This window comes from Zalophus californianus, chromosome 16 (assembly GCF_009762305.2).
Source record: "Zalophus californianus isolate mZalCal1 chromosome 16, mZalCal1.pri.v2, whole genome shotgun sequence".
NCBI lineage: Eukaryota > Metazoa > Chordata > Mammalia > Carnivora > Otariidae > Zalophus > Zalophus californianus.
Window position 1 is genome coordinate 29,716,579 of NC_045610.1, and position 25,790 is coordinate 29,742,368.

The 25,790-nt window shown below is 41.0% G+C and overlaps 1 protein-coding gene across 1 annotated transcript in view; it reads right to left on the reverse strand.

The window, feature by feature from the left end:
• Positions 1 to 25,790, reverse strand: part of ANKFN1 (ankyrin repeat and fibronectin type III domain containing 1) — a 345,217-nt gene that overhangs the window by 13,956 nt on the left and 305,471 nt on the right. The window contains exons 19-20 of the mRNA XM_027624496.2: positions 16,300 to 16,466; positions 9,001 to 9,214 (exon numbers count right to left, since the gene is read on the reverse strand). Of these exons, the coding sequence (XP_027480297.2) occupies positions 9,001 to 9,214; positions 16,300 to 16,466 (381 nt within the window). The remainder of the gene's footprint in view (positions 1 to 9,000; positions 9,215 to 16,299; positions 16,467 to 25,790) is intronic.

A 25,790-nucleotide genomic window follows, 5' to 3' on the forward strand; every position in this document is an offset into this window, starting at 1 on the left:
GTAGGATGTAAGATGAACAGGATAGAGAGGAAACAGACAGCAGGGAGGCCAACCAGGAGGCTGAGGTCCAAGCTGTGTGTCTTTTAAATATTTATCTTTTTCAGGTTGTAGGGCTGTGCAAGAGCAGTGGTTCTGTGGAGGAAAATAGAAATCTGGGAAAGTTACTCATTCAAAGATGTTTACTAAGCACCTGTTTTGTGCTAGGCAGATAGGGTATCTGCTTTTAAGCAGCTCATGGAGAGTGGATTAAAATAAATAAGTCAAAAAATACAAAAGATTAATTTCAGTTAGTGCAAAGTTCTGTGAAGAAAATGAAACTGGGTTTCAGGTAGAGAGTGACTTGGGACGAAGGTTCTTTTGCTAATGTAGCCAGGGGAGGAATCCCTGTGGAGAAGCGAGTCTAGGTGAGACTTTGGGGATCAGAAGGAACCAGCTATGTGAAAGTTTGAGGGAAGAGTGTCCCAGACAACTTGGAGAAGTGAGTGTCAAGACCCTGAAGTGACTAGCAGGTTTCAGGGCTTAGTGTCTGAATGGTGGTATCTGCATTAAACTGGAGGAGTTAAATGCAGCAGGGTTAGGCAGTGGATTGGGGCTGGATTGGGCAGTGGAAGAGGTGGTAAATTTAATTTGGGACAGACTGAGCTTGAGGGGTTGGCCAAGATATCCTGGAGGAGATGGAATGAGAGCCTGGTGGGTTGCAAGGCTGAGGGAAGATGTTTGTGGGTAGAGAAGAAGGCACTACCGGAGAAGGAACTGTTGAAGATCTAAGAGTGGTAGGCTGATGGACGTAACAAGAAGGGGTGATCGTTTGTGAGCACGAGTGCCGGCACTGGTTTTTAGTGAAAAAGATCAGAAGGGCATGAGGTAGGGAAGAAGATAGATATAAAGAGATTTTCACGTTTGAAGAAGAGAATTGGATAAAGGCTTGGGCTGAAGGACTTTACTAATCTTAAAACAAGTTTTAGACAGCACTTTTCCTCATCTTTTGTGAGAAAAACTAGGCAATGCAAGTAACAGGGTCTCAGAACTATGGGTTGTTTTTGATGATGGCAGCAACAGGTGTCAGTGTGATGAGGAAGAGAGGTTAACTGAAGATTTGAAATTGGGCTGGAAGTAAGATCCAAAGAATTGACTTTAGTTGAGCTGCTCTGTCTGATCAGTGTTGTCTATTCAGCTGTCCACATGCATTCGTGTCCACACTAGTAATAACAATACCTGGCATTTTCTTAGTGCTTACTGTGGGCCAGCCATTATGCTAAGTAGTCTAGGTCCTTTATCCTATTTAATGCTTAAAACAATTCCCATTGTGCAGATAAGAGTATTAAATCTTAGGCTTATTAAATTTTCTAATTCATATATAGCTGATAAGTAGCACGATAGGAGCTCACATGCAGATTTGTCTCACCCCAAAGACCTGCCATACTGCTATTCACTTTAGCATTTTCATGGCTTTCCATGGAAAGTTCCTGAGGGCTGGGACCTAGTTCATCTAATCTACTTTGTATGGGACCCACATGGAGTTGTATTAATTAAACTCTTAGTAAGTGCTTCTTGATGTTGCTGCTGCTAGAGAAACATGTTAGGTTTTATATTAGTTTCCTGTGGCTGCTAGAGCAAATGACCACAAACTGGGTGGCTTAAAACTACAGAAATGTATTCTTTCACAGCTCTGGAAGCCAGAAATCTGAAATCGAGGTGTCAGTAGGGCTGCACTCCCTCTGGAGACTCTAGGAAAGAGTACTTTCTTGCCACTTCCAGCTTCTGGTGGCTGTTGGCATTGTCTGCGGTGGCATCACTCCAGTATCTGCTTCTGTCTTCACATGGACTCTTCTGGCTCTGTTAAGGACACTTGTCATTGGATTTAGGGGTCACCCTGATAATCCAGGATGATCTCATCGTAAGATCCTTAATTACGTCTGCAAATAAGGTCACATTCACAGGTTATGGGGATTAGGACATGGACATACCATTTTAGGGTTGCCGTTCAATCCACTAGAAGTCTGATAGTAAAAATGACTGTAACTACAAGCAACTGCTGAGGAGTTTGTGACACTTTCTTCCTCTTTCCAGCCCATAGTCAGGTCAAGCACTCTGCAAGAGCAGTTTGCACTTTGACCTCTCAGCATACAAATAGCATTTATTGTTTGCAGGGGACTAAGGAGTATATGAAGCTGTGCCTCAAATGTCTGACCTTCTAATTTTCAGTGGGGAATCATATTTTAAGACTCTCAGGAAGTACCTGTGCTGATTTCCCCAGGTACAGTTAGTTGCTTAGTTCTCTTGCCTCTCACGGCATTTTATTTATATCTCTGTTATTGCATTTATCAAGGTTTATTATAAACTATTCATTTGCATGTTTATCTCCATTATTGAACCATGAACTCCAGAGGGCATGCACTATGTCTTGTTTATCTCTGCTCAGTAAATGTTGAAGAAGTCAGTCAGAGAAGGAATCGATCAGTGAAGGAGTCAAGCAAAGGGACATGCAGAATCTTCTGTTTCCCAGATCATCTCATCTGAACATGGATAGTAGACCATAAGGACTGCCTAACAAGACTGCGACTTAATCATCGTTGTGTTATTAGCTTCTTGTGCTGTTTCTCTGGTGCATACAAAGCTCTCAGTAAAGTATGTTGAACTGATTGAAACTAAAACAAATACTGAAATCTGGGAGCATTATGAGTTGTGAGATTTGATTGCCTCTTAAAAACAATACTGAGAGCAGCCTGGAAGGAGCTAATTTCCTTAATCTGCCATAGAAATTCCTGAAAACAATCACCTAAATCATTTTGCTTTATATTTGGTGATGCTTAACTTAAGAATCAGCCTAATTGTAGGCGGAAGAACAACTGTCTTAAAATCAGATAAACCTGGGTTGAAGTCCTGTCTTGCTTCTTACTGTGTATATGATCTTGAGCAAATCACTTTGTACCTCTGAACCTTTCTTCCTCTATGGCATGTAGGTAATTATGATGCCTGTCTCCATAGGTGCTGTGGTGATTAAATCAGGTTGTTAGAAATACTTCAAGTGCCATTTCTACCCTTAAATATTTATAGAGAGTAACTAGAAAATGTACTGCGAGGTGACTCATTAAAATACAAACCAGTAATCAGATAAACTTCAAGATTTTGCTGTGAGAATACTGTTGATAAGAAGGGAGAATAATCATCTCTTGTATGGCGTCTTATGCTGATGATGATCTAGTTCAGTCTGTATTTCCCAGCCTAGATTTAACAGTGAATTAGTAAATGATATACCTTCTTTACCATAGCTCCTAAGAGCAAGGGAGTTAGGAGATAAATTAAAAGAAGAGCTTGTTATAACTGTCATAACCTAAGGAGAGGCAAATGGGCGTGGGTATGGAGGGGTAAATATTATCTTGTAGGTTCATGGACCCACAGTTGGGAAACACTGTTCTAGTGGGAATCTAAATATTTGACTTCATGGTGGTTGTATTATTTATTATAAGACTTAGTGGAACCTATTGCTTAGAGTGGGATACCCCTCCCAGAACAAGCTGAGAAAATCTCCAGGATGCCAGCCAGGGCACTGAGGAGTTTCCAGGGACTGAGGCCGCTGCCACTCCCTCCCTTCCTGGAAAAGAATGCGAAGTGCAGCTTCCATCCCCAGATCCAGGCCATATGCTCCATTAAGCATGGTGGCACCTTGCCTAGTTGTTATTTTAATAAACCTGGTTGTGCTCCTCAATTTCCCCTAGAAGGCCCACTGGACAGGCTAGCACTGGTAGAGCCTTGCGTTTCCCCTCTGACTGACCCAGGAGCTGTTTGATGAAAGTTCTGCCCATAGTATTAGTGCTGGCTTAGGAAGCTTGGCTTTCTTGCCATTGTAATGGGTGTTACAACTCCTGGTCTCTGTGGATCAGGCCAACAACAGCTGAGTAGAGTTGATGTGGATTTTGAGGGTGTTATGTGGAGGTGACACTTCAGGAAAGAACAATTGATTTAAAGCTATTGATTTTCTCTTAAAGGCAGGGGGCATGGCAGGACAGAAAGGCAGCAATAATAAGCAGTATTTGCCCTAAAAATAATCTATCTTCACCTTTTTAATGTACCACTGTCCAAATTTGTGTTTTTTGTGTGCTTCACTCAATCTATTTCCGGTGTGTTTAAGTAGAACTTAAATAATTTATAAATGAAGAATTAAATCTCTCATCAGGTCTTGGGTAGAACCTCAGGGGTTTGTTCACCTTCTGATTGCCCAAGAGAAATAACATCTTCAGATTCCTGTTGATTTTTTTTTTTGAACTGTTTATTTTATACTATAGTGTTCTTAACACCATCTGGGAAAAGGTTACCAGGAAGATTTACATTTGGAAGATCAGGATAATATTCAGATGCATCTGAAGGAAACAAGGCGCCCCCCCCCCCCGCCCCCCGTTGCCTCACCCATGCGTCACTAGGAGAAATAGCAGTATCGGAAAACAAAATTGCTGCTGCCTGTGACCACTATCCCCACAGAAAAGGAGTGGGAGAGAAAATACCCATGCGATGGACCAAATCGTTCCACCCCATGCCTTGAGTTGCCTTTTCTAGGAGCCAGCTTTCCCCCTTGGGTCCTTGGGAGATGCTTGATTTTAATTGACTCAGAGGAGTTCTACTTTGTGTTTGAAAACCACACGGAAATGGGAAGTTAAGTTAAAGAGTTCCACTCCCCCTCCCCTGCCCCTCAACACATGTAGACACACACAGACAAATCCAAGGTACTCAACAGCCTTAAAACAGAATCTTGGGCTGGCAGTTTTGTGATAGGCTCCTCAGAAGTTAGGTGAACCCTACCCACACAGAATGGAATTGTATTGCAGACTCTGCTCTATGAGCAACTCACTAGGGATGTTCCTCTAAACTGTTTTTTTTTCCTCTTCATAAATGGTTTCCAAATAAAAGTGGCCACACTAGTGCAGAGGACAGAGTATGCAGGAGCAGATTTCATTGCTCTGAAATGCTTTTCCTTTTGTGAGGGGGTCGGACCACTAAATGTTTCTGCCCAGTTTCCCTGTCACTGGGTTCCGTTTTTCATTTGCTTCCCTCACCGTCTTTGTGTTTCACAGCCCATGGAATCTTGGCTTCAGAGAAATAAATGGACCCAAGAGAGAGTTATATTTTAAGGAACAGAATGATGATCGCTCGCATTTAGATTAATAATAAAATCCAAACGTAATTGGCCAGATCCTCTCAGTAGAGAGTGTGTGTAACCCATCATCTGGCCAATATGAGAGTCTGGCACTTCTGTGGCACAGGAGAGGCCACTCTCATACAGCCAAGGGGACCTCCTTAGGACCCTGTGGCCAAGAGAACATTAAACGCTGGGAAAGTTCTGTGAGCAGAGAGGGCAGGCAAGGGCTATGAAGGTGGAAGGAGAATTGGAGAGTTGCTTGTAGACTTATGTAAATTGTGGAACAACAGAGGGAATATCTATCCTGCCTTTAAAAAAAATGCCCTTTCAACCCTAGACCTCTCTAGCCACTGCCCTTCCTCACTCTTCTCTTCACAGCCAAGATTCTGAAGAGTGTATCCTTACCGGTTCCCTTCCTTTACCTCCCATTTACTCCCTGATCTACTTCTGATCGGTTTCTATCTCCTTCCCTTCACAAACTGCTGTCATCCAGATTACAAATGACTTCTTTGTTGAAAGGAAAACAAACAAAAAGCCCAATAGAAGCTCTTCAGTTTTATTTAACTTCTCACCATCGTTTGACCTGCTTTAATTTCTGTGACACTACTCTCTTGTTTTTTATCTTCTCCCTCTGGTTGTTGTTTCTTGGTCTAAGAAGTCTTGTTGTCCATTCCACAGGGATCTTTCCAGACTCTCCTCTCCTTACTCTTAACTTCTCTCTCTAGGGAATCCCAAGCATATTTGTAGCCACATCATTCATATGTCAGTCATTCTTAAATCCATATTATTAGTCCAGTTTTGTTTCCTAAGCTCCAGACCCCATAATCCTTTTTCTCTCTTGAATGTTTCTTTTTGTGTGGAATGTCCTAAACTAATTTAAATTCAACATGCCCAGCCACCCAAGCTTGTTTTCTCCTCTGGTCTAACCTTTTTTTGGTAAATGGCATCATGATATTCAAAGGCACTCAAGCCAGAAAACTTGGTATCCCTCTGTTACTAGCTTCGTAGTTGATCTCCCTGCTTCCAGTATTGTCCCACGGTGGTCTCTTCATACAACAGCCAGATTTGATTTTAAGGAGTAATTCAGATCATACCAGTCCTTGCTTAAAAGTTTCCAATAGCTTTCCATCACAAGTAGAATAAAATCCAGACTACTTACCTTGGCCCTGCCCGTTCTGGCCCCTGCCTTTCTCTCTATCCTCTCTCTCACCACTAGCCCCTTTATTCGCTCTGCTCCAGTGACTTTGGCTTTCTTTTCATCCCTCACCCACTTCAGGGCCTATTGCTGTTTTATTGCCTGGAATATTCCAACTCCAGATCTTTGCATTACTGGCTCCTTTTTCTGTGGTTGGTTCAAATGTAACCTTCACAGATAGGTCTCTGCTGATCCTCCTAGTGAATTCAGCACTCTCCCTGCTCATCTCGATTCCTGTTTTGTATTATACATTGGAATTTTCACTATATGAAATTAGCTTGTTTATGTTTTCATTGTTACTTTTTCTAGAATCTAAGCTCTATGGAAGTGGAAATTTTGTTTTATCACTATATCCCTGTTACTTCAAGGAGTACCTGGAACACAGTGGATAACCAATATATATATATATATATTTAATGAAAAGAGAAAAAGGCTGAACAATGTCTTTGGATCCTGAGTTCAGCCAGACTGCTTACAGTTCCCTGAACTACAATATAGTTGCACACTTTGCTTCCTTTGCCTATAATACTCTCCCCTTTCCTCTTTTTTTGGCTCAACTCCTGCTTGTTCTTTAGTACTTTGTCACCCCCTCCAGGAAGCTCTCTTTGATCTTAAAATTTATGGTTAAACATCCAGAAGACTCCATTAGCACCATATACATATCCTCATCGTAGCACATATGTAATTACCATGACATTTTGTTAGTGTAACTGTCTCCCCCACTAGACTAGCTTATGGCAGGGATGGTATTTTATTCAAATGCCCAGCTCAGTGGGAATCTACAAAAATACACTTGAGAAATTCTACTCAAAGAATTCTTTAAAAAAAGTATTTGGTAAGTCATAGAATAGTAATGTAAGTTAGCTGTCTCTCAAGTTCTTCCATTTGCCAAGTGTTGGTTTTTAGACATCGAGGTTTGTAAAATATAGGAGCACATATAAACTTACTTATAGAAAAGGTTCATATCTCCACTACAGTTTTCTTTTCTTTTCTTTTTTTTAAAGATTTTATTTGTTTATTTGAGAGAGAGAGAAAGAGAGAGCATGAGTTGGGGGTGGGGGTGGGGGAGCGGGTGATGGGCAAAGGGAGAGGGAGAAGCAGGTTAGCAGGCTCCAGGGAGCCTGTTGCGGGGCCCCATCCCAGGACTCCGAGATCATGACCTGAGCCAAAGGCAGACATTTAACCGATTGAGCCACCCAGGCGCCCCCCACTAAAGTTTTCTATAAGAGTAATATTAAATATGATACCTACAATTTATTGTCCATTATATGCCATGTATCTCTGACATACAGTGTCTTAACCACAAGTAACTTTTAAAGGTGTAGATATTATTAATTTTATTTTCTGTACATGGAAGCTGAGACTCAACTGTAGTAAGCTGTTCAAGCTCATATGACTAGTAAAAGAAAGCTGTGATTTTTTTGTTTTTTTGTTTTGTTTTGTTTTTTACTACAGGAAACAAACTGAGGGTTGCTGGAGTGGAGGTGGGTGTGGGGGTGGGCTAATTGGGTGATGGGCATTAAAGGAGGGTATGTGATATGACGAGCACTGGGTATTATATGCAACTGATGAATTATTGAACACTACATCTAAAACTGATGATGTACTATATGTTGTCTAATTGAATTTAAATAATAATAATAACAAAAACAAAAGCTGTGATTTGAATCCAGGTCTCTGATTTCTTAGTCCAACATCTTTCTGCTACACCATGCTGCCCCCTATGGGACAAGCCCATATTTCAGAGCTGTTTATTAAAAATATTAATTATTATTAATGCAAAGCTTACAGAATTGGAGCTCTTACTAGCTATAGAATCAAGAAAGATGCTTTGAATGCCATTAATTTAATTGACTAGAAAATGGCACTCGTCTAAACATGTCCTGGGCAAGAGCATTATATTGCCTTTGAGTAGTATGCTTTCTCTCTATTTCTAAGCCAAAAAGTCCTTTGTAGAAATCTGTGTTAACCGAGCCATGTTTTTGTTCTTAGCATTTCCATGTAAACTCAAACTCAGTTCCCAGGAGTAGAGGTGATGTGCTGGGCATCTCCACAGCTTATCTGTAAGTGGTCTCCTGCTTGTTGTATCCACGATGAGGCCAGCCTACTCATTTAGCCTCTGGGTCAGAATGCTAGTTTATCCAAGGTTTCTTGCTTTCCCATTTTTCACCCCAGGACAATGGTGCTATGTTGGGTGAGAAGTTTGCCCTGAATTCTTACCCAGGCTAGGATCTACTTTCTGCCTCTTTCCTGTCAGTCTGCTTCTTTCCTGTCAGTCTCTTTACTAGAGCTGGGCCTGTTCTCCTTCCTTGCTTGCTTTTCGTCAGATTCCCTTGGCTGACTTGGCCCTCACTTCTCACTGCGTCAGTCCTCATTCTGCATTTCTGAAGCCCCATCATTGCTCTGTGTCCTTTTGTATCTTGGAAACTCAGGCCAGAACTGGACTAAAGCTTCTCCAATCCTAAATGGAGTTGATCTCAGGTTATTGCTCTAATTTCCTGTCCCTCTGCTGTTCTGATTTTATTCCCTCTGTGCTTTTAGACTCTTACCATTATGCATTATTTCCTCTTGCTTGCTGTGAACAGTGCCTCAGCATAGAAGAGCCTCATCAGTGGAGACAGGACCAAGAATCTGGTGACTGAAACATAGATCTTTAGATCTTATTGCTTACCGCTCACTGCCTTTCTTCTGTGCATTTCTGGGGATGGGGATGGGGATGGAAGACAGTCTATATGTGATGATGTAGAGTTGATCTTCTTGAGGTTCTGCTCATCTGAAGGGTCTATCAGCTTTGTGATGGGTAAGCCACAAACTGGTTGTTTGTATCTTGCGTACTGTAGAGCATCCATGATCCATCTCATTTCACGCCAAACTTCATCTGTTTGCTTTGGAATGAAATGATAAAAGACTTTATCAAACAGGTATTAAAAATGGTTAAGTTTACCTGAGAGTCCAAGATGATACATTTTCCACAGTACTGGTTTTGAGTAAAATATTTTCAACATAAGCTTGCTAAGCCAGAAAATACCTCTTCTTATAATCTCTTGTGCCGTGCGTATTTTTACCTGAGAGGCTATATCATTTAGTGCAAATAGTGGAAGACCTGAATTCTAGCTGCCCCCCTGCTTTAGCTCTGTAATAACCTTTGGCATGTCACTTGGCCTCTTTGAGCCCCAGTTTGTGAATTTGGACAAAACCCTCCCCTTTTATATCTCACAGGCCTGCTATGATGATTGGGTGAAATGCTGAATTTGACAGTGCTTTGTAAAACTGCAGGGTACATTTCTCACACATACGAAGTGTAACTGATTCTCAGCATAAGATGAAATATTCCTCATTAGGATATTGTGAGGAAGAGATATGATAAAGTCTAAATTTCAGAATACTTGAAGAAAGAAATGTAACTTTAGTTCTTCTATGTGAACTTGAAAAGCAAAGCATTACTGGAATATTTTGCTAAGCAGAGATTCTTGGACCTATTTTAATAGAAAAAAGATAACTTTATATATTAGAGTTATTACTTTCTTACATATAAGATAAGTGCTCCTAAAGTACAAAATAGCTTAATAGCTTAATAGTTTATTCCTAAGTAATTAAAATAACCTTAAATTTTTAGGGTACCTCATTCTATATTGTTATCACTTTGGTTTCTGGGTTACCAAAGTGATTTTAACAATATTTTCATTATAAAGTACAATAGTCATTTCTCTGAAGTATATTAGTGTAAAAGTCACTCATATTTTTGTGTCTACCTCTGTGGATGACAGATATTCTCCCAGTTCTTAATAGATACTGGCCATAAACTTGCTGGTTTTTCTGACTCTCCAAGGAGCAGCTGTTAGTTATAGTATATATATTTTTTTCATGGGACCCTGGAGCTTGTGATAGGCTTTGCATCTAATTTCACTGGGTGCCTTCAGCAAGCCATTAACTTCTTCGGGACCATTTTATTCAACTGTAAAAAGAGGAGGTTGGATTAGATGATGTCTAAGGTCCCTTTCAGTTCTGACGCTTTATGATTTATTTTTGAAGAACATTTAGAAAGTTGGTGGCACTCATCTTCCAGGTAGAAGGTGTCCATTGTATGAATACTGCAAGGTTAAAGTCTGATTATAGAAGTTTTAAAGATAAAGGACTGCCCAGTGTTCTATTTTGTTTTCCAAACACCTTTTTTGGGCCTTAATATGTACTTAAATAGTAATCTTTAAAAATTAGTCACGGGTGCCTGGGTGGCTCAGTCGTTAAGTGTCTGCCTTCGGCTCAGGTCATGATCCCAGGGTCCTGGGATCGAGTCCCGCATTGGGCTCCCTGCTCAGCGGGAAGCCTTCTTCTCCCTCTCCCACTCCCCCTGCTTGTGTTCCCTCTCTCGCTGTGTCTCTCTCTGTCAAATAAATAAATACAATCTTTACCAAAAAAAAAAAAAAGAATAGTCACAAACCTGGTACTCCCAACAAACCCAGAGTAGAGTCTGAAACTGACAGTCTGCCATGTTTGGAGTGACAGGCAAGGTAGAGTGAACTAGTGTGGTCAAGAGCCATTTTCCATTGCTTTCCAGTTCTGGATCTGGCAGAGTATTCAGGGCTGGTAATGAAAGCATCTGATTGAGCTTTAGCCTTTATTAGACAGTGAGTTGGGCAGGACGTTCTGCAGTGGGCAGGTTGTGAGGACACAGTGAGCACTATAGAGGGAGAGATCTGAAGTTCGGGGGGTAAAGCCAAAGTGGGAATCCCAGAGGAGACTCAGGCAAGTTTTTTTGGTGGGATTGTTGCTCTCAGCTGGCTTTTCCTGGTCCTACCTCATGTAGCACTCTTGTCTCAAAGTTATTTTAAAGGCACTGCCTGACTGTGGACAGCTGTTAGAGTGCTTTCCAAGGACAGCGACTGTGCCTTTCTTTCTTTCGCTCTTGCCTGTGCCAAGAGTAGCTACTCGGTGATGATTGCTCAGTGAATGAATGAATGCATGGATGGTTACCTAGTTCTTTCCATCTCTACCCTCCCACAGGGTTATTATGAGTATTAATGTGAGTAGCTGAGTGCACTATATGAACAAACATTGTTACAAAGTTTTCAGTTGTTACAAGGACAATCATTATTGTATGAGGCTGAATGTGGCCTCCCCAGATATGTCCGTGTCCTAATTGCTTGAACTTGTGAATATTTTTTTTAAAGGATTTTTATTTATTTAGTTAGTTATTTGAGAGAGAGTGAGAGCAAGAGAGCTCACAGAGGGAGAGGGAGAAGCCGACTTGCTGCTGAGCAGGGAGAGCCTGAGGCAGGGCTCGATCCCAGGGCCCCGAGATCATGACCCGAGCTGCAGGCAGACGCTTAACTGACTGAGCACCCTGGGTGCCCTGGAACTTGTGAATATTGCCGTATATGGTAAATGAGTAAATATTACCTTGTCTGGCAAAAGATGTGATTAAGTTAAGGATTTTGAGAAAGAAGTTTATCTTGGATTATTTGGGTGGACCCTAATTCAATAACAGATGTCCTCATAAAGACATTCTTTTAAGAGAGGCAGAGGGAGACTGGCAGACAGAAGAGAAGAAGGCAGTGTGACCATAGAGGCAGAGATCGAAGTGATGTGGCCACAAGTCAAGGAATGCCAACAGCCACCAGAAACTGGCAGAAGCAGAGAGCAGATTCTCCCCTGGAGCCTCCAGAGGGAGTATGGCCTGACCAATACTTGATTTCAGATTTTCAGTCCCCAGAACTGTGAAAGAATACATTTCTTGTTGTTTTAAGTCACCCAGTTTGTGGTAATTTGTTTCAGCAGCCCTAAGAAACCAATATAATTGTAAATAATAATCTACTTATTATCTTTGGATAAGATTATTTCAGCCTTACTGCTGAGGATGGACAGTGAGATTTAGTGTATACATTTTAAAATTATGTGTATAAACAACGTTTACTTCTTATTTTTTCTCAGTGATGAAGTGAAGACATATTAGCTGAATAAAAGTTTAAAACATTTGTACAGGGAGGCCTGTGGACTGAGTTTAACAGACTTAGCTAAAGGGATGCCTGGGTGGCTCAGTCGGTTAAGCAGCTGCCTTGGGCTCAGGTCATGATCCCAGGGTCCTGGGATCGAGTCCCACGTTGGGCTCCTTGCTCAGCAGGGAGCCTGCTTCTCCCTCTCCCTCTGCTTGTGCTCTCTCTGTCAAATAAATGAAATCTTAAAAACAAACAAACAAAAAAAACAGACTTAGCTAAGCAGCCCTAAAAGAAGTACAATTTTCACCCATTTTACCTTATACTGTTGATCTAAAAATAACTGACAACATAATCCCCCTGATTTTAAGGTCCAAATTCGGCTTCTAAAGACTTGCTGACATGTTTTTAAAAAGAAAGACCATGAACTCCCTCGGTCTGTTGGTTGAAAGTTCTGTATCCATTTCTCACCCTGCCCTTTAAAATTTTTGGTTTTCATCCCATAAATTACACTCTTTCTCTGTACTCAGGCAAGATAATATTTTTATTAAAATGTAAAGGTGATTGGTTTTCTCACAGCACAGTTACAAGGTGCTTGAGGGGATGATAGATTGGCTATATTTAATGAGCTGTGTTTCTATTACAGCTTAGGAGCATTTGAAGCATTACAGTATATAAATTATAGCCTAATTGCCCTTTAGGCTTTAGCAGCTCAAAATATGCCAAGCTCCAAGTCTCTACACTTTGACATTTCTGCTGTGTGTGCTGTCTATAAAACCTGTATACCTTATCTATGATTTTCTACACCTCCCCTGGTCCAGGCCCTCCCCTTTTCTGGCTGCACTCCTTGGCTTCTTTTCCTCACTGTATTTACATAGACTCCCTTGCTCTTTACAATGTTTGGTTTGTGTAGTGACTTCAACACTGTCTTAGATCTGGAATCATACAAATGCTCTCACGGCTGGCGGTTGCCTCTGCAGGTTATGGTGTGTGGTGGGCTGAGCCGTGAATGCCAAGGCGTGAGTGGCTGCAGCTGGTTTTCATTCTGAGTGAGAGAGAGATTGAGAAGCCCAACATAGATAAGGGGAGAAATGATATTGCATTATCTCTAGTCAGTGAAGTTATCCATGTTGGATGGAGCAAAGCAGTCCACTGAAGGCTGTGGGTACAGGGAGATGGTCAGGGTTTACCCAGCTAAGAAGTGATTTTTTTGAACCCTTTGGGAATTGGCTTTTATCCAATTTTGGATATCCAATATTGGAATTTATCCAATTCCAAACCTGGCTGGCTGGAAGGAGAGTATGTAGAGGGGGCTCTCAAGTTACCTGCTATGGGAGACCAGAGCAGTTCTGGAACTTTGAGGAATTGCTGGGCTGGCTTGCCTTTATCCAGCCCACTTAATGGTGTGATGAAAGGGAAAAGAGAAAAAGGCAGTGGAGCCCCAGGCTAGGTAAAAAAAAAAAGGAGGGGGCAAGGAGTAAGAATGGGAGTAAGGGAGTAAGAATGGAGCCAGGAACTTCTGAGGGGGCTGAGACTGAGAAAGACTGAAGAAATTCAGCTTTCTCACTGGGTGGACATACTGGATTCAGGGGACGGCTTAAGTGGAATAAAGCAGAAACAGAACCTAAGGCATGGTTAGAGAAGTGCTTCTCTAAAAATTTATTTATGGATATTAAAGACGTCATGAAATACTAGAGCCACTCAGGTCCTTCAGAGTCATCTAGTCCAACCCTTTCATTTTATATATGAGAAAATTGGGGCCCTGGAGGTCAGATGAATTGTTCGTTACTCCAAGGTCTGTCGCTAGAACTCAGGACTAAAAATGTATGCCGACCGATTTCTGGTCATTGTTCTCTTCCTAATGCTCCAACGGCCCGTTATACTGGGTACAAAAGATAAGCCGGCCTTTCATATTCTCTTGCCTCGTTCTTCCCTTTCCCGCCCCCTCCCCATATCGATGGTCCACTTTTACCGGAAATGAAATAAATGCCGTGAATGTCTGAATTTTTAAATACCACATTCTCAGGTCAAGAGAGTAATTAATTTCTTAAGAGGTTTATTTCTTTAGTCGGAGAGGTCATCTAAGATCCCTCATTTACAGAGTGGGAGAAGTAAGATGAGATTTGTTTGCTCGCTACTTTGCAAGTATATTATAATATCTTCTTCCTGAGTACTAAGTAAATTCCAAATCTTATATATCCATGTTTCAGAGCATTTTTCCTCCTTATTAATGAACGAATAAATGAATACATAATTTACTGCATATTTACTATGTGCGGGCAGTTGTTGAATTCTCAGTAACACTGTGAGCTAGTAGTACTATTACCTTCCCTGTTTTACAGGTTAGGAGGTTGGGATTTATTTTAGTTTTATTTTTTTTTAAAGATTTTACTTATTTGTCAGAGAGAGAGAGAGCACAAGGAGGGGGAGCAGCAGGCTCCCCATTGAGCAAGGAGCCCAATGCAGGACTCGATCGCAGGATGCCGGGATGACCTGAGCCGAAGGCAGACACTTAACTGACTGAGCCACCCGGGCGTCCCAGGAGGTGGGGATTAAGAGAAATTTATTTGCTCAAAGCTCAAAGCATTCCTTGCCTAGATGATTGTAATAGCTTCATATTTGATTTCCCTGCTTTTGGTCTTCTCTTTAAATCCAGGAATGATACGCACATTATCTACTGAATGTAGCCAATGAGAATGAGTGCTTACTATAAACAACCAGTATGGCCATACCACTGCAAAGGACTATCCGCCAGCTTGAATCTATGCTAAATAGCTATGAGGGGCTATAACTTACTTTCTTTAAGACTTTGGCCAGGTCCCTATTGCCTACAGAATAAAAGTACAAATTTCTTACCATAGCCTTTAATAAAGCCCTTGTGATCTGATCTCATTGCTACTTTCATTCTTGCCTGCTTTCTCACTATCTTCACTTAATTTATGCCCCAACCAATCTTGACTACTCATCATTCCCCAAATACGGACTGTTTTTTCTGCTCTTTCTGCCTTATCTGTTTATACTTTTTCTTTGCATGCCCCCCAATCTATTTTTCTGTACTATATAGTCTCACTTATCCCTCTAAGCCGAGCTTGGATATCAGTTACATCCTCTGTGGCAACTTTTCTTATACCCACATATGTAAGTAAATTTTTACTTCTTTGTGTTGACACAAAATTGGTTTTATTGGGGGGGGGTACTAACTCATTTTACAAATAGTATTTACACACATTTCTTGTCTATCCTACTGGATTTTAAGCTCTTTATGGTCAGGGACTGTATCTAATTCAACTTTGTATCTCTCTTTCAGTGCCTGACATCTGGGTATTCAACAAATATTTACCAAATTGAACTGAATATATACCATAGTGATATTTATCATGGGCTATTGCTGTTATATTCATTTTGTGAGTTGGGTAATATAGGCAGAAAGATCATAAGATTTGTCCAAGGGACTGACAGGCAATTTCAGATGAGATCCAAATTATCTTGATGACTAGTCAGTGCCCTTGTCACAAGAACCTGAGGTGCCATCCTAAGGCTTTTCAAGATAAGACCATAGATAGGGAACACATTTTCCAGCCCCTGTAGCCACACATTGAAGTGTCAGCTCTGCCAGAAAGGAGTCTAAAACATGAGGACTCTTTAAGTCCAACTGGATTTGGGTTAACATAACTCTGGGATATTGAGTTAATTAATACAATTTTTCTTTCTGTTAGAATTATCAGTGGGCTACCAGGTAATAATAGATTACTAGTTCTTCTGGCAGTGATTTTTCTCTCCAATATGGGAAGCCACTGCTACCTAACATAGTGACTGATACAGGTCTTAGTAATGCTGTGATTTATATGTAGCTTTTTCTTAAGGCTTTGTTTAAAAACTCACGTCTTCCTGAACTCCACATTTTAACCAAATCAGCAGGCTACTTGCATGCTGTCATCTTTCAATAAACCCAGATTGCTGTTCTTTCTCATGCTTGTTTCTCATCCCCTCCACCCTATCTCTTCTTCCTTCATTCTACCTCAGAAGAAACAAACTATTACCTGAATGAAATCTAAAACTTGCTGGTGTCTTTGTTTGGCAGCTGCAACCTCGCTGTCTGAGATCGCTTCCCTCAGGGACTGTTGGGTATTCAGAGAATCCAGCTCCACAACAGCAGAAAGGCGGCAATACAGACTAATAAATTTCTCCCTGTAGCTGCAAAAATGAACTGGAAAATGGACAAGCAAAATAAAACATGTTAAGATCTGGTATCAAAATAGAGAAATTCATACCTCAGAGAAAACAAGTTGAATGAAAACATGATTTATTAATCCTATCAGTGGAAAATATTAAGCCATAAATAAATTATAAATGTGCTCTTTAGGGGCCAGTTGTCTGGCTTTAGTCAGACAGTATTCCCTTTTAAGGTTTACCAAGTCCTGGTAAGGTATGGGGAAGTGGGCTTGGCTCAAGCTGCAGTTTATGTTCAGCTCCTAAAGTTGAGGCTGTATATGTATATGTATATATATATATGTATATATGTATATATGTATATATATATATACTGAGAAAATAAGTTTGCTTATCACTTTAAGAAAAAAGTCAAGTAGCAGTTTGAAACCTAGTTTTGATTTCCATGTCTGATTTCCAGTGTGTATCTTACATGCTTCTTTTCAAGGCCAGAAATCCCAGAAGATACAAGACATACTTTTCTCAGGATATCTTTTGTCTGGCTGGAAAACTTCCCTCAGGACCTGGTTGGATGGGTGTTGATCCTTGTCCGGCCTCTCTGCTCCTCAGCTGCTCCGGAAGGATGATGGAGCTGATACCTCAACAGACCAGTTTTGTCTTTGGCAGACTTGGCCTTCCTCTCTCAAAAGATAATGGGCCGGAGGCCAGAGGGAATAGTCTAACCTTCATCTCTGTCATGGAGGAGGGAGAGAGGAGTGTGGGACTCAGCCTCATGCAGGTACTCAGAGGTGATCAGATTTTGTGTACTTCTCTATCTGGCTCTGATCACTTAGCTAAAACATCAGATTCCAGTGGGATGAGGAAAGCATCCTGAATTGGACTAGTGTAGTACCAGTCTCTTCCTGGCCATTGTTAAATTTGCAGATTCACTTTCCAGGAACCTCATTTACTCTGTGTGTCTCTAACTATATCAGTGTGTTCCATGCTTTGGAAACAGGGCTATTGTAACTCCACAAATCTGTGGAAACATTTTTATTCTGGCTTCTTTAGTGAAGAATTCTAGGAAGAATATCGAATTACTGCCCTCAGGCCTCTTTGCTGTTGATTTCTGAGACCCAGAAACGGCTCTTTAGGGAAGCTAAAACCATACTGCCTCAAAATGGGGCATCTTGTTATCTCTACACCTCAGTGAGGATGCCCTACTTCTGTGCATATTGAGAGATTTCTGGGTACCCTACAAGTCCCGTCGTACCACTGCCTACTTCCTTGCTTCATTTTCTCTTAGCTAGGATGAATCTCTGGTGTGGGTAAGGGTAACCTTCTCCGTTTGTGTTTCCTCATACGGAAGTGGAAGAGAAGAATGGGGTGAGGGCTTCTGTGACTCATGCTTATTTCAGTTGTGCATCATTTCAAGGAGAAGTTTCTCAGTTCCAGGATTGATTTTTCTCTCTGGTGTCAGATCTGTCCTTCCACTTCCTCTACTCTAGCACTTCTTTGCCTGACACACAGAAGAACTGATTTCATATAGCCTCTCAGTAAACAACAACTATTGAGCTCCCCCAAACCATCTACTTTGCATGCTATTTCCCTGCTTAAAGACCTCTACAGAGCTCCTTCTTGACTTCAGGACAAAGTCAAACCTCTTCTCACCAGAAGGAAAGTGTCTTGTGAATTTGAATATATCTTCAATCATGCAACCACCCTTCACCCTCCACTCAAATTAATTCTAAGCTTTGGTCAGGCTGAACTTACTACAAGTCCTGTTACACTTCCATGCTTTTACACATGCCTTTTTCTAGTCCTCAAACACCCGTGTCTACCAGTCTTTAGGTCACACCAGTGTCTTCAGGTGAGCTGCTTCTGATACTCGAAGTCAGCCTCAGTGCCTCCTTCTCAGCAAATCTTCACTCAAACCTCTTCGTCTGCAGCTGAGTCAGTTTCACTCTCTTTTGTGCTCCTACAGCACTTGGTTCTAAATGTATCAAGACACTTACCCTGCTTTACGGGAATTCTGTGTTTACTTGACTGCCTTGGTATTAGGCTGTGATTTCTCTGAGGGCAAGAACCATGTCTATTTTTATTTCCTCAAAACCTGGAACATTATAGCTTCTCAATTAATGTTTATTGAACATCTCAATTAATGAAAAAAATGCATGCCCTGCTCTGAAGAGGCCAGACCCTTCCTCCAAAGTCGTCTTCTTTCCCTCCATCCTCTCTTTTCTTTCTGTGCTCTTGGTTTTCCTGTTTTGAAAGGTGTATTTCAGGTCTGTGATATTTACTGGCAGCTCTACAGGAAAGAGTCACCATTACTTTGTAGCTTACTCTTGACCCTTGTAACTCCCTGAATGTGTCTTTATGCCTTTCAAGGAGGGATTATATCCTGTTAGCACTTGACAGATGTCCTCTCTTGGCTGGAGAGTGAGGAGAGTGAAGTGTCTCACAGTCTGCCTTTCCAAACCAAGTTGGGGGGGAGAAAAAAAAGAAAGAAAAGAAAGAAAAAAATCAGCTTTTTTCCTTCTCTCTAAAATATGAAGATAGGGAGATTAGGAAGAGGCACTAAAGAATTTCTTTAAAAGAAACACTATCATTCCCATCTGAATTCTAAAACGCCAGGGTGTCCACAACTTTCTCTTGTTGTGTCTCCTTGTGGTAGGCGCCTTGGATCAGTGGGTGGTCTCAGAGCGCCCACACTCCCCCCCCCTTGCCACTCACCACAGTGAGCTATAAGGACCTTCCAACTACAGCGCTTCACTTTCCCGCGCTAGTGGTTTTTATCCAGAGCCTTTAATGTTACTTTAACAAATGTTACTTTAACATAGTCTTTTGTGGTTTAGCAATGATACATTTGGTAGCCATCACAGAGGAGGGGAGGACAGACTGGAAGCTTCTAATTTTTTTTTCTAATGTGAATCACATGCATTTAACAGACAAAATGGTATAAGGGTACAACAATGCATTATCTGGACCATATGATTTGTTAGTAATTTACACACTGAGGCTAATTTTCTGCAGTGTTTTTTCTCCCTCTCTTTTCTATAGGAGATAGTGACAGGCTAAAATGCATTTGACACCAACACTAGAAGTTGGATTAGGAGTAGAGTAGAAAGTATTTGGGTTTAGGTATCAGACAGAATTGGGTTTGAATCCTAGTTCTGCCAGTTACTACCTGTGTGGCATATAACCTCTGGGATATATAACCTCGGGCATATAACCCCTGGGAGCCTCAATTTTCCCACATCTAAGATGGATAGTAATGCCTATTTAGGATTAAAACATATCATATATATACAGTGTCCAGCACAGCATGTGGCACATACCAGAGACAAAATGAAAATTTTTTTCACACCTTTACCCTGACCCCTCAGAAAGAATGAGGCATTTAGAGTTAGAAAATTGGAACAGGGTTGAGATTAGAATATTCTTCCTAAGGTCTTTAAATTAATAAAATCCTAATCAATCTGGGTCATGGAGCCTAGTTTGGAAGCTAAAAATATCAATAAGATTACCCTCTGTGGTCAGTTTAGTTCCAGGATTCTTTGCCAATGTGTCAGAAAGAACCTGGGCACAAGATGCCCCTCTAAAGATTCCTGGTAGTGAATGAGTTGACAGTTGGAATTCAGAAGTGGTATCCTAAATCATGAAAAATGGGCCTTAGGAATGAGGGTTGAGACTGTGCCATTTCTTGTAAGCCTGTGGCCTGGATTCCATTAGGCTCAATGCCTGGATATCCCACAGGCACCTCAAAACTCATCATTTGTCAAACTGAACTCATCATTTCTCCCCTCCCCCAAACCTGTTCCTTCCCTCATCTTTCCTATTTTGGTAGATCGCAACATTATCCATCTCAGCACCCTATTCAGACTTTCTGGCTCCTCCATCTTGCTCTTCAAGCACATTAAATCAATCACAAACTTCTGTTGATTTTTAACTCCTCAGTTCCTCTTCTACTTTCTCTTTTACACCCTACTGTGGAAGTCTTGGTTCCGGTTCTTATCACCACCACCTGGGCCACTCTCTTGGCCGTCTCATTGCGTCTAGTCTCAGCAACCCCCACTTTGGCTGTCCTGCAGTCCATCTTCCATAGAGCTGCTAAAACCCACTAAGACCATATTATTCCTTTTAAACAAATCTTTTCATGACTCCCCATTGCCTGCATGATAAAGTCTAGCCTCTTTAAGATGGCATAGGTAGCCCTTTGTGATTCTGACCTTTTTAATTTTTAGTTTCATCTCCTATCACTCTTCTCAGATGCCATAAGCATCTGTCACAATGAGCTACTGGGAGTGTATTTAATTGGGATGCATTTCCTCAGGTCTCCTACCTTTTGTGCATGCTGTTCCTTCTGTTTAAAATGATTTTCCTTTTTAGCTCTGCCTTTTCTTTTCCTTTTCTGAATGTTTCTAATTCAAGATCTAGCTCAAATCTTTTCTCTTTAAGGAAGAATTGGATGTCTTTCCTTTGAAATTCAACAGCCTACCTATTACAGCAGGGCTTTCATTATATTGGGACTTTTGTATAAATTTCTGTATCCTCTACTGGATTCTAGGCTTCTGGTGGGCAGATTATGTCTTATTAACATCTGTATGTCCAGCCCCAGGACAGTACTTGGCATACGTACAGTGGCAACTCAGCCAATGTTTGTTGAATGAAATATGCAGCCAAGCACTTTAGTATAAAATATATACCGGGCTCCAAACTGTTTTTAAAAAATACCCCAGTTTTATAATCTCACTAGTCCAGTCAGTATGAATCATAGAACCAAGGAAATCAATAAAATCAACTTCTTATCATAGGCCTGCTGTCAATTGTGATTCCCCATAGGATCAGGGCAGGGCAACCTCCCCAGTGCAAGCTAGGCAAATCCTCAAGAGGCCACATCACTGGACAGAGTTTCTAAAGGCTCATGGTACTGCTTTTCTTTTTGTTTCTGGGAACAGTTTAAATAGTGACCCTTGTTGGTTCCCAGGCACATGCTTGATTACTACGGCAGTGGAGTGCAATCCTGCTCCTATCCAAAGGATGGGGTAAAGAGAGTGTCAGCCCTCAGGCTCTGGAGGGGGCATGGGTTTGAAATGTACCACTTTGCCTCACCTCAACCCTGCTCATGGGGATCTCTCATCTATATGACAGTCCTCCTTTCCCCTACAGTAATCCTGTGAGGGAATAGCCTATGGGTTTGCCCCAGCCTACTCTTTACTCCAGGAGACAGAAGGCTAAGCTCCTTTATCGTTTTGTCCTTTCTAGATCTATGTAGTGCTAGAATAGGCACAGATGCAGTTTTCCATAGCTGGTTAGCAAGTTATTTGTGATCATAGGCCACTGGCAGGAACTTGGTCAGTTTGCCAAAATCTCAAATCATTTCACTGGGATAGGGATGACTTGTGCAAGTCAAACCGAAATATAGTGTAAATTTTTTATAATTGACATGTTCCCATAATTTGCACCTTTTCAGGTTTCATTAAAATTCCTGTGTTCTTTTCATTTTCTGAGTTCTGATTGAATTTCCAGTAATGTTCTCTTTCTCAGAAATGCTTAGTGTATCTGTTGACCTTTACTATGGACCTATCTATGGAAGGCAGAAGTCCCTCCGTATAAAACAAACAAGTAAAAATTGCTTAGGATCTTTCTTGAGGGGCTTAGTTAGACCCATTATAGTAAGCCCTTTGAAGTTCCTATAGAAATTGTTATTAAATGCTTCGTGGGCTGAAGTCTAATGGAAGAAGTATGGTAATCAGTACGATAATCTGCTTCTTGGAAAGCTCTGATTGCTTGGAGATAAGGTAGAGTCTGTCATGATTCTTACTAAGGCCCAGCAATCTTAAAAATTGTTGCTGGTGGTGCTGAAGTATAATAAACATTATACTAGAGTGTACTAATTTCCTGCTACTGGCAACATTTCCTCCTGATCTCTAGAAAAGACTAACAGAATTGTGTATGTCGGTGGAACCATGCCCAATCAGGTGATCTTTTCTGGAAATTTGCATGGTTCTCATTAATCAGTTGCATCACCTGTAATATGATAATGAAGGAGGACCAGAAGAATATGAAGGTATATGTTATTCTAGGAAAAAACATCTTAAAGTCAGGAACTACTGAGACCCAGGCTTTGATCTATGGCTTGGCTTTCATCAATGAAGGATAATATCTGATAGTCTTATACTGCTTTTAGTATTAAGAAGAGGTAAGACATCACAGGTCAGAGATAGGCACTGTTGGTTTCTATTACTATAAACTACATCCCTGTTTTGTAAGTTCCTAAAATGTCATTTTCTCTGTGTTCTAGGCAGTATTACTTCAAGTGTGGTCCACGGATTGACAGCACAGTATCAGCTGAGAGCTTGTTAGAAAAGCAAATTCTCCAGTCCCCATCCCAGACCTACAGACTCTGCATCTCTGGGGTGGGGCTCCAGGATTCTCTTTTAGCATGCTTGCCAAGCAATTCTTAGTGCACGTTAAAGTTCGGGAAGCAGTGTTTTAGGGCATCGTATCCTAAAGTGTGTTTTCTTAATTTTTTAGTAAGTGCCACACCAAAAATGCTTCCAGTCATGGTCAAATGAATTTAGAAAATGCTGGGTTAAACAAAGTTAAGCTTTTTAGTTTTTATTTTTTCATGGGGATCATCAGATTTTGTAGACCTTCTAATATGTTACTCTACTGCTCAAAATTCTCTATTGGACTCCCAACACGCTTAAAGTAGAATCCAAAGTCCTTATCACAGCCTGTGAGGCCCTGCATGATCTGGCTGTTGACTCTCTGATCTCATTTCCTATCTTTGTTGCTCTTGCTTACACTTCACCTACACTGATTTTTTTTTAGCCAAGCACACTCTTGCTTTAAAGCCTTTGCACTTGCCATTCCCACTGCAGGGAAATCTCAGGTCTCTGCTTACATGTTTTTTCTTTAGAGAGACATTCCCAGGTCATCCTATACAAAATTGTAGCTCCTGTCACTTCACTCCAGTACTTTACCCTAGTTTATTGTTCATCACAGCGCTCACTACTGTCTGACATTTACAGTATTGTTTATTGATTGGTTTGCTGTTTGTCTCCCTCACGAGAACGTAAGCTTCATGGATCTGTTCACTGCAGATCCTTTAGTACTTGGACTAGTGCTCAACACATAGTGTAGGTTACTTAATAAATATTTATTGAATTAATGAACAAATGAGTGGAGAGAGGAAATTGTAGAATAGACAGTAACAATAGTAGGACCAAGTACGGCTGCCCAGGAAAAGTGTGTTAGCCTCCCAGAAAGCAGGATAGAGAGGACACTTGCAGGGCTTGGTCCTCCAGGGTCTTAGGAGTCATACACTATTATGAATGATCCCAAATCTTTGATTGTTACCATGAAGACCACTGAGACATGGGAAAATGAACTTCATATATTTTTGTCTGTAATCATGGAACAGTAATGACCATTTCATGCAGAATGGACTCCCGGTTAGCTCTCCAATGAAGTATTTTCCCTAGTTCTTTTCCCTATCAATTATCTATCCCTGGAAAAAATCATTCACTTTCATGGCTTCAGCTGTTATTAATAGACACTGGCCAAATTTCTGTGTTTACTACCCAACCTTCTCTCCTGTATTTCTACTGTCAAATGGACATGTCTACTTGGATGTTGAATTTGCACCTTCAGATTCAACACAGAGCTAAAAGCATCATTTTCTTCCCTAAGCCATATTCCTCTCTGATTTTCTCACTTTTGGTAATGGCAGCAATATCCTCACAGGTTTTGAGGCTGAAAACCGTGGGAGTACTGTAGAAGTCTCTAGACTTCATCTTTTCTCATTCAAACAGTTGCTCAATCTTGCATATTACTCGCAATGTTTCTTATATCTGTATTTGTTTCTTTTTTGGGGGTTTTGTTTCTGTCCTAATACTGGACTGTTATAAACACCCCTGAACTATCCCCCCACCCCCAACCGTGCTCTCAATCCATCTTAAACAGATTCCTCAGCCTGATTCTTAAGATACTGCCCAGGATTCCCACGACTTGTTCAGACCTCTTTATGTCCACTGTTTCCTCACATCATTTCTCTGATCTAGTCAAACTGGACCATTTATTCCTTTTCCAACTCTTTCTGAGATCTTTTGTTCCATGTCTTCACTCATTCTGCTCCCAATGACAAGAAAGCTTTTCTTATTGTCCATGTTTATTAGTATCCAGTCCATTCTTTAACACCGACATCAAATACCCTTTCCTCCAAGGTGGCTTTCTGATACCTTCTTTGAGAAAAATGTGTTTTCTTTTTTCGATATCACTTATGATTTTGGCACATCCTATCTCATTTAATAATAATTTGTATCCTTATTTTACTGCTACCGCTGTACTGAAAGCCCCTTGCAAGCAGGGCCTTTGCCTTACTCATCTCTGAATCTCCACAGTAGGTATCTAATATATATTTATTGACTTGAAATGAAATACCGTGACCCAAACTATATTTTGTAAGGGCAATGCAGTCATATCACGGGCTAATAATGTTCTTTGGACGGGGAACTCATTGGATGGGGTAAGTCACATCCAGGCCTCTTGGGAGGGTACGCCAATGTTATTAATCATTTGACACAGAAAAGGTGCAGAAAGGTTAAGTGATTGTCACTTTCACACAATAGAGGACCCAGGACTCTCAAGTCCTAGTCTGCAAGTCTGATTCAGGCTTCTCTTAATAACTCTTCCTCCTCTGGAAAATAATAATTGCTATTCTTTAGTTTTTTCGGCATCTGAACTGCTTGGAGCAAGGGAAACCGAAAGGCTTAATCTATTTATCCTCAAGGGATAAATTCAGATTCAGATGCCCAGGTCTCAAAATGGCAGTTGCCTTGTCTGCTTCTAACTCTGGTGTCTGGGGAGCAATCCTAAGAGAGTCTGCCTCCATTCCACCCATCCAGCACTCACCCTCCCACAAATCTTACAATTCATTTGAACTGATGGAACTCCTGCTAATTGCCTCTTATTGGCCTGTTATAAGATGAAGCATGGGGAAGAGACAAAGCCTCCCTATTCACATTCTCAGTGGGCAGCAGGGGTCTCTGCAAAAATAGAGAAACTGGGGCCTAGGCTATTCAGTTTTGAAAGTCAGGACAAGATCTTCCACCATTCAGAATCCCACATTATAATCCCACATTATAATCACAATATTGCATTCTGGGAGACCCTGTCAGTTTTCTCAAATGGTCTGCTAGAAATTTAGCCTGTTTAATATTACAGTCTATTTAATAAATCAATGCTACTCATTGACTTTTTTTCCCTCCAGAGTGATACACACTTTACATTTTAATTTCACTATTTTTTTTCCCATTTGGAGGTGAGAGAGAGAGAGAGAGAGAGAGAAGGGGCAGTGCTTTTCATGAAAACATCA